This window comes from Halichoeres trimaculatus, unplaced genomic scaffold (assembly GCF_033239565.1).
Source record: "Halichoeres trimaculatus isolate MK-OKI-2021-1 unplaced genomic scaffold, fHalTri1.1 fHalTri1_scaffold_2, whole genome shotgun sequence".
Lineage (NCBI taxonomy): Eukaryota > Metazoa > Chordata > Actinopteri > Labriformes > Labridae > Halichoeres > Halichoeres trimaculatus.
The window spans coordinates 34,176,220-34,194,794 of NW_027437180.1; the positions used below are offsets into that span (position 1 = coordinate 34,176,220).

Sequence of the window (18,575 nt, forward strand, 5' to 3'; positions counted from 1 at the left end):
CATTAAGAGACACTGGCCAAATCATCTTTGGGTGAAATTACAACATCATACCCATTTTAGTAAAAAAAAAAAAAAACAATATATTTAACAATAACACTACTAACAAACACCTAATGGAGAACTCATAACACAAATAATCAAACTTCCTGTACAAAGACCAAATGTAGTTATTATACTTATCCCAAATAGCAAAGTGAATTAAAAAGATGCACACCACCAAAAGCTGGGGTCTTAAGAGGTTGAATTAGCGTTTGTAGCTGAGTTTCTTCTATTTGATCCGATATGCTATATGAAACATGATAAGTGCTTCATTTTAAGCCTTTTGTAGGGAGGCGACCTCAAAGTCACCAAATTTAGGGACTTCAGGCTTGAAAGTGTTGACAGCTATACACCATTTGTGATTTTTAATCTGTGTAAAAAAGGAAAAAATAAATAAATAATTGAAAAGATCGTGTGATTGACGTAACGTGTGGTCTATAAAACGTGATAGCACTAAAAAGTATCGCACTATTTCCAAAGACATGCTCAGTAGGTTGACTGATTACTTTAAATTTCCTGTACACAGCAGAAAACAGAAAAATGAGCAAGTGTTTTTCTTCTTTTTCTAGTCAAAGTATCTCATCACTTTTAATGAGTCACATTCCCCTGACAAGTCCAGAAAAATGTCTTAGCACAAGAAAATAAAATGATGCCTACATTCTTTAAAGTTGGGGGGAAATATTGAGAACTGCCTTTTATTAAAACTTGACAACAAAATTTTTATAAGATTCTTATCTACTTACTTCAAGTATTTAAGGCCTCATCAAATATCTGGATTTAAGACATTTCTTTGGATTTTTCCAGTAAGTGTAGCTCATGTTTGATCTGATAAGATGTTTTAATTAGAAACAAGACATTAACACGTACTTAGCTTGCAGTTTTTGCAGTGTAGGTGTATATTAGTGTTAAACGATGATCATTTAGTTTTAATGTAATATAGGGAGGGAAATCTGGGGTTTTTACAAGTTTATGGTGTGGCCAGTCTGAGGGAATCTGGCTGTCAAAGCCCAAACCTAGTGGCCAACAGCAGATTTCAGTGCAACTATTTAACAGTTTGGGATCATTGTATGAAACCAAAGTTTTTTTTAGTTTCAGATCAAACTGTCCCAACAGTTCCCATCCCAATCATGCACCAAAATCTCCCATGCCTTGCCCTGTCTCTGTAGTAATTAGCTTACAGGTCACACTGAGTAATGGTCCAGGTTCACTAATTACACTGCAAGAGGACTGACCTCGGATATACCTCCGCCTCAGGGCACCTATGTGTGTGTTTGCACATGTGTAGATGTGTCAACGAGAGACGAAAAATTTGGACCAAAATTGAGAAGGAGAAGAAGAAAGTGTGTTTGTGTTTGTGTGTGCCCTTTACTGACCTATGGACAGGCAGAGACAAATCACCATCCCTGGCTCTACCCCACCAAATAAAGGCCAAAAACTGACTCATGGACATTTTCCTCCAACCCTGTTACTAAAATAAATGTTCTACAGAGTTATGAGTTTATTTCAAGAACATGGGGACACATTCATGCAAACAGAATCTTTCAGGGTGAAGTTTATTTTATTCTAACAGTCATAATAAGAAAGCTGAATGTTTAAATGTCTGTTTCCTCTAAAGTTAGTCATCAAGATAACCTACAAATCATCATGTCGGTGATAACAGGTGGTCAACAGCTTTATCTGAAGACCAGAGGCTACAGTCAATAAATACAGTTTTTTTAATGTTGTTGAAACATCCTACACTTTTCTTGTGGTTAAAAAATTTACAGTAGTAAATGTAAAGTTATTTGACATTTTGCTCTCCTAAACCACAACGGTCACATCAGCTTTCAGCCCCAGGTGAAACAAACTTTGGGAAACTTTCTTAGCTGGTCTCAAAGGTGATAAGAAAAGTGTTATTTCAGACCACAGGTGGTTCTCTGCTCCTCCGTCTCGAGATGTAAGATAGAGCTGTTCCTGCAGAGTGTGATGGATTGATGAACAGCAGGCCTGCATGTCAAGATAACACTCCCGTCTGGCTGAACACACAGGAGCAGACCAGATACCTATCAGAGTGAGTCTGCTGTCTATTGCCTGAAGTGACCCTGATGGTCAGGAGTTTCTTCTCTCTTGTCATTTTTTTCTTGCCTTCCTTTATGCCCTGTATGTTCTGTATTTACCTCTTCAAGTACAATCTATTTAAATGGCTTCTGGTTAAACCAAATGGTAATTCATTAAACTGATCTAAACTGAACTGACAATTAGAAATTTCCACCACAATGAATATGCCTTAAGCAGCTTTTAACAAATTAAATCAAATAGTATTTACATAATGTAAGTAGCACCCTGATTAAAAAGGAAGCAGAAAATGCTGAAGTTAAAAGTCCGAGTATGATGGGAAAAAACAGAAGTGAAATAAATAAAGTGGTGAAATGTGGTCGAGGTGCACCACAGGCTTAGACCGTGGCTAAAAACAGCCTGGGCACTGGTCTTATATGTTATTATTAATGGCTGAAAGGGAACTACCAAAAGACCCAAAGGAACTGTGTCTGACAAGTTGTCAGGAGAAGGGAATTATGGGATATGTACACCAATTAAAAAGTATCAGCACGAACCAGAGCTATATTTTTTAACAGTAGAGTTCTGTTCTTTGTTTCCTGTTTTCAAAAGCAGCTGAGAATTGTCCAAGTGTTAGTTGGTCTGTGGATTTTGGTCTGTGACTAAGAACATGGCTTTACGGCATTTGGTCTTTTACTTTCTGAAAGTACAGCATGTAGAAGTGGGAATACTTCATACTACAAAAATACTACAAAAAACCCATTTGTCACTGGTTCATGCATTCTGTGCTTAAGTGGAAACATGGCAATGCAAGGTGGCAACCCTCATTAAGGGTGACCAACTCCTTGTGTAGAGACCAAATTGAATTTAAACTGATTTAAATACACTTTTAAATGTTATATTTCCTTTTTCCAGATCTCTTCTGTCAAATGGGACCAATTACTATTAAAAAAAAAACGTGTCAAATAAAGGCAAGTTTCTTTTTTGTGTGGTTATATGGAGCCAAACAAATTTAAATTTCCCCCAAAGTGGTAGACCTGGCCAACATACGGCCTACTGAATTGATGCTGAAATTTTGCAATATGTTTCAGTTTCAGGGGAAAAGTCCTGTTTCTCTAAGTAAAAACTTTCTAAAATACCCTTTTGAAAGTCCCCCAAAGAGCTTATTTAGGGTAACTTTGAAAACTTACATGTTAATTCTGTATATATAACCATAGGGCAGCAAATCAAAGCTAAAGAGAACCGAGAACGGTTCCTTGTGGTATGCCACATTTGCTGTATCCTCATTTCCAGAAAACACTTGCAAACTTTGGGGGAAGCAAAAACGGACAAATAAAGTTTTCAACCTCACTCTACCTGAGATGTTTCCTAAAAGCCTATTTTAAAAAAATCTATAAGAGCTGATGTGAAGAAGCAGGTGGAACTATTCAACAAGATCCAGCCAAATACTCAAGCAAACAGGCGAGTTGTGAAATTTATACCTTATGGCTATGTTGTATTTTTTTACTTTGGTCTCTGCTAAATCACAACAAACTGTCCCAGTGTCTTTTTTTGTCTTTGTTTTCTTGCTAGAGGGAGCAAACAAAACAGTGTATTGTCTGCAAATACGCCAAACAAGGGGCAGCCCCTCATCTTTCACTTCATCTGGAGTTGAACAGACCTCCAGAGTTTCACGATTCTCAATTTTATGCTGAGCGCAGTTAAACACTTCCCTTTATCAAATCAATGTTATGAGTCAGATTTCAGCCAGTGTCTACCAACTACTTCCACAGTGACACCAGTTAATACAATGAAATTTTATTTCATAGTTTAACCTGGAGGGAAAGCAGGTGAATGGATGAATAAAACATCTTAGGTAAAAAAAAAGGATCATTTTTGGGAAGAGCACAGCAAAGGTGTCTGCATATCCAGCATTGATATAAATGCAAATTTTATCATCACAGCAAAGGTCTCTACTGCTTTGTGCACCATCAACATGAGAACAATACACTGTGGTTAATGCAGTGGTTTGATGTTGTTTCCTGCCGCTCAAGACCCCATGGTAAACCACCAGCAGTGAAGACTTTGCAAAGAGAGAAACACGTGAAGACCTTGCTAAAGCTCTTCAGAAATGAGGTAAATATGCCAAAAGTGGAGGTGTGTTTCCAATTTTGTAATAGTGCTCTCTTTGAAATTGCCTGAGAGAAAAAGTTTAGAAAACTAGAGATAGAAATTCGATATTAAGCTGAAAGAGAAAATGCAGAACATTAACACAGAGGACAACTACTAAAATCAACTTAAAAAAAAAAATTCTCATCAGTCTTTTAAAAACCTGACATATGCTCTGTCACAACAATGCTGACCCAGCACATCTTCTCACACATGACACTTGCATCAAAGCTCAGAGCGACACATGCACTAAGGAGGAAGCTGCCTGACTTTGATCACATGATCCCTGACAGAGGAAGCATGCTGCAGTGAGGTCACAGAGCGAGGGAAACAATCACATTGACCGAACGAGGAAGGAAACACAGGATATTCTCTGTTAGGTTCATGTTGGAGCGTGCACACAAAGATCTGTGATGTCATTTCCTCTTGGAAAAACTGAATGAACAGGAAAGCAGCTTATCTCATCGACCCTGAAAAACACAGTTGACAGCCATATGGAAAAACATTACTTGATCTGAGGTCTCTCTGACAGTTTAATTCTGAGATTCTCAAGTTTGAACAGACCACTGCAGAATAACTGCTGCATGTGAATTGGAATGGACATTATCACAAACAGTTTAGCCCATGTTTTAGCCCGTGCTCTATCACTCTCCTGTTTAGCTTTCTTCTGCTCTTCTGTTTTTTTTTTTCATCAGTCTAGCACGTGTCCACCATTTCTTCAAAACAAATTCAAGAAATCCTTTTCTTTGAGAACAAGAGCATATCTTGCTTCTCACTGCAAACTTTGCTGGTAGTAGCGTCAAAGTGACTTTTGGTCTATTTGCTGTAAATGTGTTTGAGCACAGATTCTGAGAAATAGTATTTGAAAATAACTAGAGGTTGACCGATATGGGTTTTTTGGGGGCCGATGCCGATGCTGATGCTTTCCAAATTTGGGCAGCCGATGCCGATATGCATAGCCGATTTTTCCAATTTGATATTCAGGCCGATTGTTAAATAAATATATATTTATCACATTTTTGTGAAATGCAGCAATTTCTGAGCAACTAAAAGAAATCTATTACAACAAGTCGTGTCCAGTCCTCTGAACATTTATTCAGCTTTCAAAACAATGACATATTTTGTCTGAGTAAACACACAATGTAACAAGCAGTAGTAAACATTCACACTCTTCTTAAAATGTCAAAAAAGAAATTTAAACTTTTTAATATAATTTGAACAAAAGTATGTAATGTATCCAAGTGGTTCCACAAGTTTGAGGTGCTCATCTTTTTTGTGCCTGATCAAAAATTGCGTCATTTTATACAACGAATCAAAAATAGGCTTTTTAAAAGAAAATACGGCCGATGGCCGATAGAGACAAATGTCCAAATATCGGCCCGATATATCGGCCGGCCGATATATCGGTCTACCTCTAAAAATAACCAAATTTAATGCCTAAATGGTTGAACTTCTTTGTATTTAGCTTGCTTGGTACTGTGTTATAGGCGCCATCCAAGTGGCCCCCTGTTGCGGCAGCTCTCTCTTCCTCGTCTGTTTCTTGTAATTTTTTCATCTCTTGTTCGTCATCTTTGCATTTGGAGTGGATCACTACTTTGTGTGGTTCATTTATTTTGTCTTCTGTGATATTTTTACATTTTTGCCCCTGTGTTTGTCTGGAGATCCAACATGTTTACATATGATATCAGCTGTTAGCAGCCTGTAGCATGTCAGTGCTAACTGGTGCAAGGCCTGATGTTCCCCACAAAGTGAGGAGAAGGAGGTGAGGATGACGTGCTGGTTGTCAGGTTTGAGCTAAGAAGTGACAACATCGACCATAAGATCTATCTCCAATGAGATAGACAAGCTAACCGTACTAACCCAGCAACAGAGGGAAAACCAGAGGGCTGAGTAGCATCATGCTATTCACAGACATGGCTATTTTCTTATGGGCTTTTAAAGCTATAAGCTTTCTTTCTATGGTTTTCTTGTACTGCTGCTGTGACTCCTGAATTTCCCCTCAGGGATAAATAAAGTATTTTCTATTCTATTCTATTCTATTCTATTGCTGAGTTTGCAGAGCCTTTCCATGTGGACCAGCAACTGGTTTTAGCTCTTTAATCTAGGATAAAATCATGTTAAAGCATGGACAGGCAGGGAAGATTTACAGTCATTTAAAGTAAAGTGTGATACCCCAACCACAAGCATACACTGGGACAGAAAATATACAGTGGGAAATCTGCCAAATGACTGAATGGACTGATTTTATAGCTATCACAAAGCACAGGTCATCATAAACAAGTTAGGAAAGCTGTTTCTTTCAGTATGGAGATAGTGATTTGTAGCGTGGCACAGAAAAGCTTTCACTGTAGCTCGAGATGCAAGTAAATAGCCACTTCAGGGACCAAAAGCTCACACATAAACACATAAAACACAGCGCAGCATTTCTCAGAGCTGCTTTTCTTTCTAAAGTAACATCTGATGACAAGGCGAAACGCTGCAGCAAGGTAAAAAGAGTCAATTGTTGTGACAACGATGACGATGAACTCAGCAAGAGTTATCTACTGAATCACCTCAGTTTTTTAACGCTCTGTCTCGTTGTGTCACTCTGGATTACAGCTTAAACATCACGACAATGCAATACCTAGTTATGTTAAAAAGCATCATATTATAACCCCTCACAACAACACATATCTAAGTTGGTAGATGTGACAGGGCTTGGTAAACAAACTTACTGCATAGAAGGAGGACTTAAAAGGACACATGGGCTACTTTGCCTCGTATTCATCCTGTTGCATGTCTTGTAGTTTAAGTGCATTAGTAACGCTGGTTAATTTGAGACAAACATGGTGCTTTTCTGGTGATTCTATGGTCAATCTTTCATATCGTAACTAAAAACCAACCTGGCTCCATCACAGCATTAATAACAGACCACTTGTACAGACACTCAGTCTGTGGTCAGGCCTCCAAGGACACGATTACTGACAGAAATGCATGCATCAGACAAATCGAACAAGCTGCTCCTGATTCTTTCCTACAGAATAAGAGAGCACTCATACCTCTGTGTGAATGAAGGAGAAAGATGTGAACCCACAAGAAAGTCAAAACAAAATGTTTACAAGAAAATTTAGCTCGTTTTTTTTCCACAGCTGGGTTATGTCCTGCAAAACTACAAATCTAATTTTGATTTTGAGTTATTTTTAGACACTAACTTTTACAACCCTTCATGCAGAGTCTAGTAGCCTCTCACAGTCTGGTCTGCAAAACCCTGAATGGACTTTGATTCCAGAAGCACAGAACTTGTTTTTGAGTACCGAACCAAGTAAAACCTTAAAGAGGGGTATTATTCTGTTTTGTTTTTAGGATTTTATACAGTCTACTCTAGTTCCACTGTTGTAGCTTTACATAATTTCAGCTTAATCCCCATTTTTCTCACACTGGTGGTTTAGAAAACCCGTATTTCAGTCGCTGTCTGAAACACTTTGATTTTGCAACTGTCTCTTTAAGGCTCCCTGCTCCACAAACCCCCTTGTATCTGATTGGCCAGCTCTACAGGTGTGACAGGGTAATGCTATGAGCAGACCTTGGTGTTTTAGGCCCATGCGTCCTCCAACATGTCCACATGAGCCCGTTAAGAGATCTTTGTGTGATGACTTTATCATTCCAGTAATTTCTATGACAATCTTGTGGGAATCTTGTGCTAGTTTTAGGACGAACTGACAGATTCAGGGATTTCTACAACATATGAATATGTAGGGGTTTGAAAATCTGGACACATTCAGTATGATTACCCAGCATTGTTATTTTATATCCATGTTTAAAATATGGAAAAACAATACCCCCTCTTTAAAGGCAATGAAAGCATCCTGAGTTGCTGTATGTAGTAATTATCAAAAGCGGTTCAGAGTAATACAGTACTCACAATAAAATCAGAAAAATATGACTCATCAACTGACTTACAAGACATATTGAGTCTTTTTAATCCTGATCCAATGGGTTCTGTTTAGACCATTTTAAAGGGAAATGATTCTGAGAACAAAAACTGCAACAGCATCTTTTTCAAATCAACAAACAACACATGGAAAAAAAATATTTTTCCTCTTGCTGGTGGACTTTCTGGTCAGTTTTGAAAAGCTTGGTTGGTTTTCAAAACCGCCACATGTAAAAACACATTTCAGCTCAGATTTGTGGAAAACAGCTGCAGTGGTAACTTGATAAATAACCATTGAGATCAAACACTGGGTGAAACTTTACCTCTGAACAAAAGAGATCTCACTTACTTACCATTAGAAGGTTTTCTGAGAAGCTGTCAACCCTGATGCTCTTCAAACGGCAGCGGTTCAGCGATAGTAAAGGATAAAACTGAGAGACTGATTGTGGAGTGAGCAGAGGTAAGCAGACTCACCATAGTTGGGTGATTTCCGTCCGGCGTGATTGGGCGAGGAGCAGCGGAAGGTGGTGACGATGGTGTTGTGGTGAGGGTTGGGGTGATGAGGGTGGTGCACCGCTGGGTGGTGTCCGTTGTTTTCCGGTGGAGCTCTGGTGATGCTGATATCAGGTTTACGAACATCTCCAGGACTCGGCGGCTCAAACTTGCGAGTGTGGTTCTGCTCTGGAGTCTTGGCGGTGCCGTTGTTGTTATTGTTCCCCTCGTTACGACGGATCACTGGGGAGTCATTGGGCGTCTTAAAAGTGACCTCCCTCTTGTGGCTCATCTCGGGGGTCTTGGAGTGACCCAGGACTTCTGGGCGTTTCAGGGCGCTGTTAGTGGCGAAGCGCACAGAGGCAGGGCTGGTGGCGTTGTCTATCTGCTTGTTCGAAGAGGAGGAGATGTCAATGGAGAGTTCTGATCGGCGTGACACAGGCTCAGGGGTCTTGGAGCCTCCTCCGCCCATGATGGAGCGGGGTTGGGTGTAGTTGAGGTTGTTGTTGTTGGTTGCCGTGGTGGCAGAGCCCAGATCCCGGTAGTAGATACTGGTTGGAGACATGGCGTTGCGGTGAGGGGAGCTGGTGGTCCTACGGGAGCCGGGGGAGAGGTGAGAGGAAGTGTCCACATCCTCTACCTCGAAGGACCTCTTCAGAGCTGCAAGTGAGGGAAAAAGACACATTAGTGAGTCATTTCACAGATAAAACACTTATACTAACATATATTTTACAGACATCACAACAAATACACTACAAACACAGGGGGGCAGGGGAGCGTAATGGAAAAACAGATGTTGTAGTTATTTTCCAGCAGAGAATAAAAACAGTGGTGGGCGTTTTGGAAAAAAAGACTTTGTGACAATCCCTCAACCAAAAGAATCTCATCTTTCCCTGTAAATCGTTTATAGGTCAGGATTATTTTTAGAAGTAAGTTGGCGTAATTTCAAAACTCATAAAACTTTACAGGGTAATAAGAACAGCAAACTTTTTTCAAAGATTCTATGAAGATTATCTAAGAAATGCACAAGCGGGTGTTTGAGAGTGGAGATGACTGCAAGAACAATGGTGTTGGCAACAAAAGTAAACAGCATGAAAAAGTAATAAAGGCAGAACTTTTTAGTTTACTGCAGACAGATTTATACAGACAGTGAAAAGAAAGAAGATCCCAGCGTTTTTTTCATTTGACTCTTATTTATAGCCCAGAATTCTGTCGAATGAGAACCCTGGGAAAATAATCAGAATACTGAGATTAGATAAAATTCTCCGAATAAGGTCAGAATTGTGAGGAAAAAGCCACAGTTTTGACATTAAAATAGTCATATAAAAGTTAGATTCCTATATAAATATGTTGTCAGACAAAGTTGTCATAAAAGTTTTTATTTTTTATCGAGTTAGAATACTAAGAAAAAAATCCCTGAGAAAAAAGTCAGGGTATCGAGAAAATTTAAGAACACTAACAGAAAAAACAGTATACTCCTATTAAGTTGAGATTTCTGAGAAAACGTCAGAATACTGAGATTAAAAAAAAATCTCCTATTGAGGGCAGAATTGTGAGGAAAAAGTTGGTTTTTGACATTTTAATAGTCATATAAAAGTTAAATTCCTTTAAAAAAAAAGAGTTCTAAAATTTTTCATATTAAGTTGGAATTAAAAAAAAAAATTCTGAGAAAAAAGCCAGGATATTAAGAATATAAAAGAAAAACACTGAGAAAAAGAGATGTAACAGTGTTTTTATATTAAAATAATTCCTGAGAAATTGCCAGATCACTGAGATTAAATAAAATTCTCCTATGAAGGTCACAATTGTGAGAAAAAAGCCAGTTTCAACATTGATATAGTCATATAAAAGTTTCATTACTAAATAAAGACTTCTAAAATGTTTTAGATTGAGTTGGAATTTAAAAAAAAAACAATTTCCGAGAAAAAAGTCAGGATACTGAGAATGTTAAAAACCACTGAGAAAAAAAAAATCTGAGATTTAACAGCGTTTTCCAATTAAATTAAAATTCCTGAGAAAATTGAGAAAACAGAATACTCAGGACAAATCTGTATTATGAGAAACAAGAATCAGAATTTTGAGGAAAAAAATTATTCTGACATCAAATACAGTTCTTATATTGAAGTTAAAATTCAGATAAATGTTTTTTTAGATTTCAGAAAAAAGTCAGAGGTTTGAAAGTCAAAAAAATTGTCAGAATTTTGTGGAAAAAATATCAGAATTCTGAGAATATAAAAGAATTTCCACATTAATGCTAAACTTTTATTATTATTATTTTTTATCTGCATCTCAACTCAGATCCCTGGTTTTATAGAAGTCTGAGATTGAAAACTGAAATTTTCCTTTTTCCAAAGAAATCTAAGATTGAAGTCAGGTTTTTTTTTTTCTTTTTTGGGGGGGCAGATGACCTCTAAAATATTTCTCTCAGTAGCTATTATCCTACTTCACAGATTTAAATACATTTAGTGTTTCAGTTTATGTTTATTTTTAGTCATGACTTGGATGCTATATGTGTGTAACACCATAAAGTCAAGTTTTATACTGAGTCACTTGAAGTGTTTCACTGCATACAGTCAGCCAAGCGTGATTCACTTCGAGGCATCAGAGGAAAAAGTCCAGAGTGTCTCTGTTTATGAACAACATGAGCACAGAGATAGAGGCACTTCCTCCCCCTTGGTTAAGTTGTTACGTGAGGAAATCTCTGCACTGTCCAAGATGAAGATACTGAGGGATGGAACCAGCCCCTGGGATAAGTGCACTGGCTCAAAGTCAACTTGAATTTGATTCCCATCGTGGATTTGCTGTTGCCAAGCCAAAGGCCAGGAGCTGGTATCATAATGACACAGTAGTTAGTCTAGTCCGCTCACGCACTCCCTGAAGAACATCTCCTGTTTCCTCCGATCTTAAACGCAGCGGGGATCATTTGATCTGTTCTTGGCTTGTGGTGCGTCTGAGTGTGCATTTGTCTTTATGTAACTAGATGTAGGTTCCTTTTCAAAGCGCTTGTAAAATCTAGCGAGCCCAGGGAACGTATACATGCTTATTTTTAAGAGGCTACACCCACAGGGAGGGGAACATGCCCCAGCCTTGCTACTCTCTTTGGAGAGTGAAAACTCTGTTAGGGGATGCAGAATTAAACACAATCACATCAAAGCCACCTCCCGACACACTTCAGCCAACACCGCTAATCTCATTTACCGCTCGAAGCTGCTTCACTCCAACACTGTGGACATTTGATACAATTTACCCCCTGTCAAAGAGTCGGCAGAGCCACAGGGTTACTCTCCTCTCATGTCAGTCAAACACCCTGAGGTCGATGCTGCACACTGAGGGGATAATAGATCCTCACTTTGTCATGGTGGCTGTGGTCACAAATCTCCTTAGCCCCCCTCTAACACTCCTTGTGCACTATTTATTTTGACTCAAAGTCCTTTTTTACCCATCTAGTTTTACAAATGTTGACAAGCTTTCACCTCTGCAGTTTACTTAGACGTGCACACAGGGTCAGGACTTTGCAGGTGAACGTCCTGGAACTCTGACTCTTTGTCTCTTGATATGTGATTTCCCATATCTTAGACATGCATGTCAAGCAGTGCTGCCTAACAATTTTTAGATTTTCCCAACCACTAGATTTCTTCTCCTAATCTGTTTGTAAACTCAAAATGGTCTGTTCACAAATTAGCACCTGGGCCCATATGCACATTCAGTCATTAAACAAATGGGACCGTTGGTCCTCAGCTGTTATGGTTAGGCTGCAGTGTTAGCAGTGTTGTTGCAAGACCGCAAATAATAAGCTAGTTAACTAAATACACCATGAAGGCGGCGCAGGTGCAGATTACGTCATAATTAAGGGGAACCTCCTGGAAAACCCCGTCAAAAAAATTGAACTACACATGCCTACCACTCATAAACAGTAATAAACCTGGTGAGCGGTAATGGTGTGACTGAGAGAAGATCAAGAACACTTTTTTTGTTACAAGAATACACAAACGGCTGTTATCACTGAGTCAATCAGGTAAACAAAGAGAAAGAGAAAGTTCGGCAATCTTGAACAGAGTAAATGCATGTGGTGTTTCCGAGAGCACAGTACAAAACTTAAAGGTCCCATAATGTGCAAAAATCACTTTATTAAGTCTTGTAGTGAAATTTGTGGGTCTTTGGCTTTCCTCCCAGCCCCCATAATGTGATATTTAATGACAGAACCTGTACTTAGTAGTGCCTGTGAATGTAAAATCCTGACCTAAAATGAGCTTTTTGAAATTTGGGGGATTTGCAGACGTCAGCAATTCCCTTTTTTCACCGATTAGGAGCAAGTCTGACCTGATTGGTCCACCGCAGCAGATACCCCCGAACTCCCTCCCCACCTACTCCTCTCCCCACCGCTGGAGAGATTGAAGAGCCATCACTGCTCTGTTTTTGGCAGAAAACAGCCACAAAGTACCATGCACAAGCTTCCCATCTCGGAAGAAGACAAGACTAAGTGGCTAGAGTTCATTTATCAAGGAAATGTGCCAGTTACACTCAGTAAAACTGTGCATGTGTGTGCGAGTCACTTCACGGCCAACTGCTTTTCCAACTTTGGACAGTACAACAGAGGGCTAGTGAATAGACTGGTCCTGAATCCAGGCGCATTACCAACCATCCACCAACAAACCTGGGACCCTGGAAATGTGAGTATTTTAAATGCTGTGTGCTGTGGAGCAGATGTAAGAGCTTTTCCTCAGTGCCCCCCCTGTGTCTGTGTTCGCTTCAGGATGCTAACTTTAGCTGTAGTCAGCCTGTTGTTTTAGCCTGTAATGTTACAGTAATCAAGCTTCGCTGTTTCTAAACATTGTGCACGGCTCTCAGTGACGCTGAAGAGCGGGGCGGTATCAGTGGTGGCTCATTTACATATACAGGCCACGCCCACTAAATCAGAGCGTTCTGAACAGAGGGGCTATGAGAGCCTGGAAACAATGCTGCTGTGCTTGATTTATTGGTTTCTGGACCAAAACATGTTACTACCATTTCATGAAGACATCAATGATCCATATTAAACTGCAGAAAAGGAGCATAATATGGGACCTTTGAATAGCTAAACAGGCGCTGTTATCCTGCCGTTAGCGCCTGTAATGGTGGGGTTTACCTCCATTAAATTTAACACTCTAAAGGACGTTAACCTGGCTCATGCATACTGCTAATCTTTTTCGCCATTGGTACAAACAGTCTGTTTCCCCCGCCGTGGATGGTCATGCATACAGGACAGATCCTAATGAAACTTGCTGAAATGATGATTGCATAAGGATCTTTTCACCGGTTCATGACTCAGTGTAAGTGTGGGCCTCAAACACCGAGGTATGCCCCTGACAGGCCTCCAGCAGGCTGGCCAATCACAGAGACGGGGGTTTTGTGGTGTGGGGAGTCTTACAGAGAAAGCGGCTAAAACAGCAGTGTGAGAAAAATAGATACTTGAGCTGTAAATCATATAAAACTACTACGGAGGCCCCAGTAGTTCAGTATAAAGCCTGAAAAAAAGCACAATACCCTTCTTTAAATTTATGAACTGATCAGTCTCAGAAGTCTTCTCTTTGATTTTTGTACTAAATTTTGGTTGATCACAGAGTTCATTATCCAATACGGCTCCACAAAACAGCTTCAAAATTTTACTTTTGATATTCAAACATACACAAAAAAAATTACACATAATGAAATTACAGTTTGTAAGTGGTGTCCAAACCAATACTGCCACTGGTCTGTGTCCATTTAACCGCTGCTTTTTCTCCAGCTCGTGTTTTATGATTACTGAGCGGAAAGCCAAGGCTGTGGCTACTTTCAACTCTAGCCAGAGAAAAAGCTGGTCTGCCAAATTTGGTCTGCAGATTTCAAGCAGGCACTGAAAGGTCGGGATACTCGCTTTAGAGGCAGTATTGTGTGGTGAGAGAAAAACAATGCACAGACTTTTTGTTCCCGGACACTTTTGTCTACCTTGAGCTGCAAATGTGAGAAATACAGCTGGTTAGAGTTGGGATATCAGGGTTAATATTCACAAATTTTACCAAAATAGGAGCTGAATTAAGAGGGTTTTTTGTGACCTGTTGAGTGACTCTAGATTAGTGTTTCTGTTCTTGGCTTTGTGATTATACGCCTTCCAGCGTGGGGCTGCTGCAGAGGACTTGAGTGCTTTCCCCTGAAGCCATTTGTTTGTATTTAGAGACTGTGCAGCCAAGTGAACATAATTTGAGAGCAGAAATGAAGTCTGTGCTGTAACGTCAGGCGGGAAAGTGGATTGAAATGGAAAAAAAGCATTCAGGGCATCTTTCACTGAGATGATCACTCAGATACTTTGTTTTTGCGTCTTTCTTCAGACTCCTGTGTCCTCTTCTGCACAACCTAAACTTTTTCAACCCATTTGGGGATGTTCTTCGCATATTATACATTAAGGATCATAGAGCTTTAGGTATTTGTGTTTGACCGTCAGATGGATGAAGGAGCACGGCTCCCAGTGAAACAGCATTCCCAGACTATGAGCTGGAAACCAGAGGTCCAGTCCACCTCAGAGGAGCCTCATTAACGGCAGCCAGGAGTCTCGTCTCCCCACGTCCCTTCACTACCTATCACCGCCCAGTGTCCAGTAACTCACACGGTCTCATGTGTGAAGATAATCCAGCACAGACAGTATAAAACAAAGATGGAGGCAGCTGTATCCTTACTTTGGGTCACGGTCATTTGTCCTAACACAGCCCAGGTGTTCAGCCCAGGCTGCGTCTTATCATTAGTGTCATCACCGTTCTCTCAAGGACATCCAAACATTTAACACAAACATCTTGTATCATCCCAGAACAGATGCTCTAATATGAGATAGTGGAGAGGCAGAGGAAGAAAAACAAACAAGAAAACAGATAGGAGAGAAGGCAACAGACGACAGACTGCAGATAGAGAAGGGAGGAGGCTGCAGGGTGAGAATGGAGCAGGTTAAAGCAGGTCAAGACTCACTTCTTGCTCCCTTTGTTGGAAGTGTTGGAAGTTTTTGCCGATGCTGACTTCAACCTTGTTTTGACAACTGTTTCTGACCATGGACTGTGTAATAAACAGACGGAGTCTCTTTAAAGTAATTCATTTGTTCATCAAGGGACACCATATTGAAAAAACTCGACTCAACCTGGCTTTGTTGGAGTTCAGATGAGGTAAAGAGCCAGGCCTTCACACTCTTCACAGACAGCTCAGGGTGTCCGTCGAGACAGCCTTGCCCAAAACTCGTAATGTTAATAACAAATGATCTATTCAAACTATCTGTAATCACCAGGCTGTAAACATGTTTATTTTTGCTGTGAAATCTGATTTTGTATGAATGTAGTTTCTGGTGTTTCAGCCTCAAGTGGACGTTTGATGAACGGCAGTTTTTAACACTTACACAGGGCTTCATATTTTAAGACCAGAGACTGCTGCTTGATTCTGTCTGACTTATTTTCTCTCTAATGTGTTTTGACAAAGGAAATAAATCAGCCACTCTATTTGTCTCTTTTGACTCATCTGTTGTGTCTCACTGCCACCAAAGCTAAAATGCGGCTTTCAGGAAGTATACTGAAGATGCAGATTTTTGAGATCTTGAGCATCTAAACCAAAAATAAACTTAACACTCTTTTCTTTCATTTTTTTTCTAAGCTTATTTTTCTGGCTTTATTAAAGTAGACATGACATCGAATGGCGAGTACAAACTCTGACCAACCACTTGAGGGCCAACCTCAAGGGTAGAGATGGGTACTTTTCACAATTGAAATGATATGGTACCAATGCCCAGTACCTGGCAATCTGTATAGGTACTCAACAGTACCAATTTTTTGTACTTTTGTGTGTTTATGCGGCAATAAACATTAATTTTTATAATAATAAAAAAAGTTCTCCAATTTGACATAATTAGTCTTCAATATATAATTATATATATAACCAATGCATTGTTTATGTCCAGTCTGACAATCTCTCACAGTCACAAGAATTCATGTAGGTATCTAAATATGGTACCGTTTGATTTTATGTGAACCGGTACTCGGTACTACAGACGGGATTCGGTTGGTAACTATAAAAGTACCTAATTTGCTACCCATTCCAACTCAAGGGATGCCAAACCATAAATACACGACTACAGGCGCCATTCTTTATTTTCAAACATCAATATGGGTCCATCCATCTGTCATCTTGATCCCCCATCCCATTTGAGGTCTATAGGGACTGGGTCCTATCCAGCTGTCATTGGGCAAGGTACTTCCTATTGGAGGTTGCCAGCCAATCACCAGGTGAACATGCAGAGACAAACAACCATTCACACCCACTTACACCAACAGGAAGTTCGGAGTGACCACTTAACTTGGGGGCCGTTCACACGACAACGGTTTTAGGGTGAAAGGCAAAAAGTATTGTTGCGTTTCAGCCTTGCATTCACATGTTTTAGTCAATCTAAAACACAAATTTTGAAATTGGCCTCTAGAGTGGGATTTTTCTGAGATGCTGTAGCCACCGTTGCTATGTAAACAGTAAGTCAGCGTTTTCAGTGGAAACGCTGACGTCATGCACCGCTTCGTGCAAGCACATACGTCAGTACAACAGTACTGTTGTTACGATCGTCGTGGACTACCATGTTGTGCTTGTGCTGCTCAATCTGCTGAATCTACTGACTGTCTTTCAAAAAAATGTGCATCTGTTGCTCCACTTCTGCTCTTATCACTTACCAATACACCAAATGATCAGCCCAACTCTACTTCAAAAATCTACCAAAAGCGGCTCCTTGACAAGACAGTTATTGCACCAACTACAGGCCTGGCACGCTAACTACAACATTTTCAGTTCCTCAGCATTTCCATGTAAACGCAGATATTTTGTTTCCCCTGTGTATAAGTGTTTTCAGAAACATTGTGTAAACAGGGCCTTGATGAGTAGGTTTTTAAAATGTGAGGGGGAGCTGGAGAGAACCCAGGCATGCAAACTGTTCAGAGTCCACAGAGGAGGTACCTGACAAGCCCAAGACTCAAACTAGGGACCTTTCTGCTGTAAGGTAACAGAACAAACCACTTCACCACTATACTGCCCATTCATTTTATACTATTCATCTAACCCAAGCTAACAACAGCAGATCAAACAGTAACACTGTCCTGAAGAGGAACAAAGTAGATTATGATAATTGTTATTCCTAAACCTGACAAAGTCGTTCAAACTTAAGTGAACTCTCACTGTTTCACAACATGAACCATGTTTGCTGTGTTTGTAAGAGACGCCTGTCGTTACTTCTCCAAACTAGTCACGTGTTTTTTGGGGGATTCACAAACAGTGAATGAACTGATGCTTTGCACATGAACTTTGGTCAGAAATAAGTTACAATAAATCATTTGAAAATTATTAAACAGGAAAAGTAAGGCGTCTCGCATCAATCGCCAACTCCTCCAGCCTCTGCTTCTGTGCATGCCTCGGCTTCAAAACCCATCACCGCTGCAATATGTCAGCGCCCATCGTGGCGGTATTTCAGCCTCATAAATCTCTTACTGTTTAGAGGACCCTGAACATGAAATGCAATCATGCAGTAAAGTAAGGACAACAAAAAGCCACCGCACTATTATTTAAATTAATAAATGATACACTGAACTGAACACAACCTTGAACTCCTTCTTCGTCTGGTAACTCAAGCCCTGAACAATAAGTCAAGTGATTCAGAAAGTGAGCTGGTGTCAAACACTGGTCGTATAACAACAGTTAACGCACAGTGGAGTTTATTCAACGTCAGTAGCTGCTGAACACAAGTCCTGTGGTCAACATGTTTTTGACAAGACAAGGCCAAACAACGGACGATACAGTTTCACACTCCTCCGTCAGACGAGACCTTAATGCTACGCTGTCAAACACGCACTTCCTGCACGCTGCCCGCTCATGGTGTTGGGTTTACAAATGCTGACCAGAGGCAGGAAAGTTCACTGTGTCAGATTTACTG

The 18,575-nt window shown here is 40.0% G+C and overlaps 1 protein-coding gene across 3 annotated transcripts in view; it reads right to left on the reverse strand.

Moving 5' to 3' along the window:
- septin9b (septin 9b) overlaps positions 1 to 18,575 on the reverse strand; it is a 113,969-nt gene that overhangs the window by 56,422 nt on the left and 38,972 nt on the right. For all 3 annotated transcript variants that reach the window (XM_074687195.1, XM_074687199.1, XM_074687191.1), the window contains exon 2: positions 8,606 to 9,283. In XM_074687195.1, the coding sequence (XP_074543296.1) occupies positions 8,606 to 9,283 (678 nt within the window). The remainder of the gene's footprint in view (positions 1 to 8,605; positions 9,284 to 18,575) is intronic.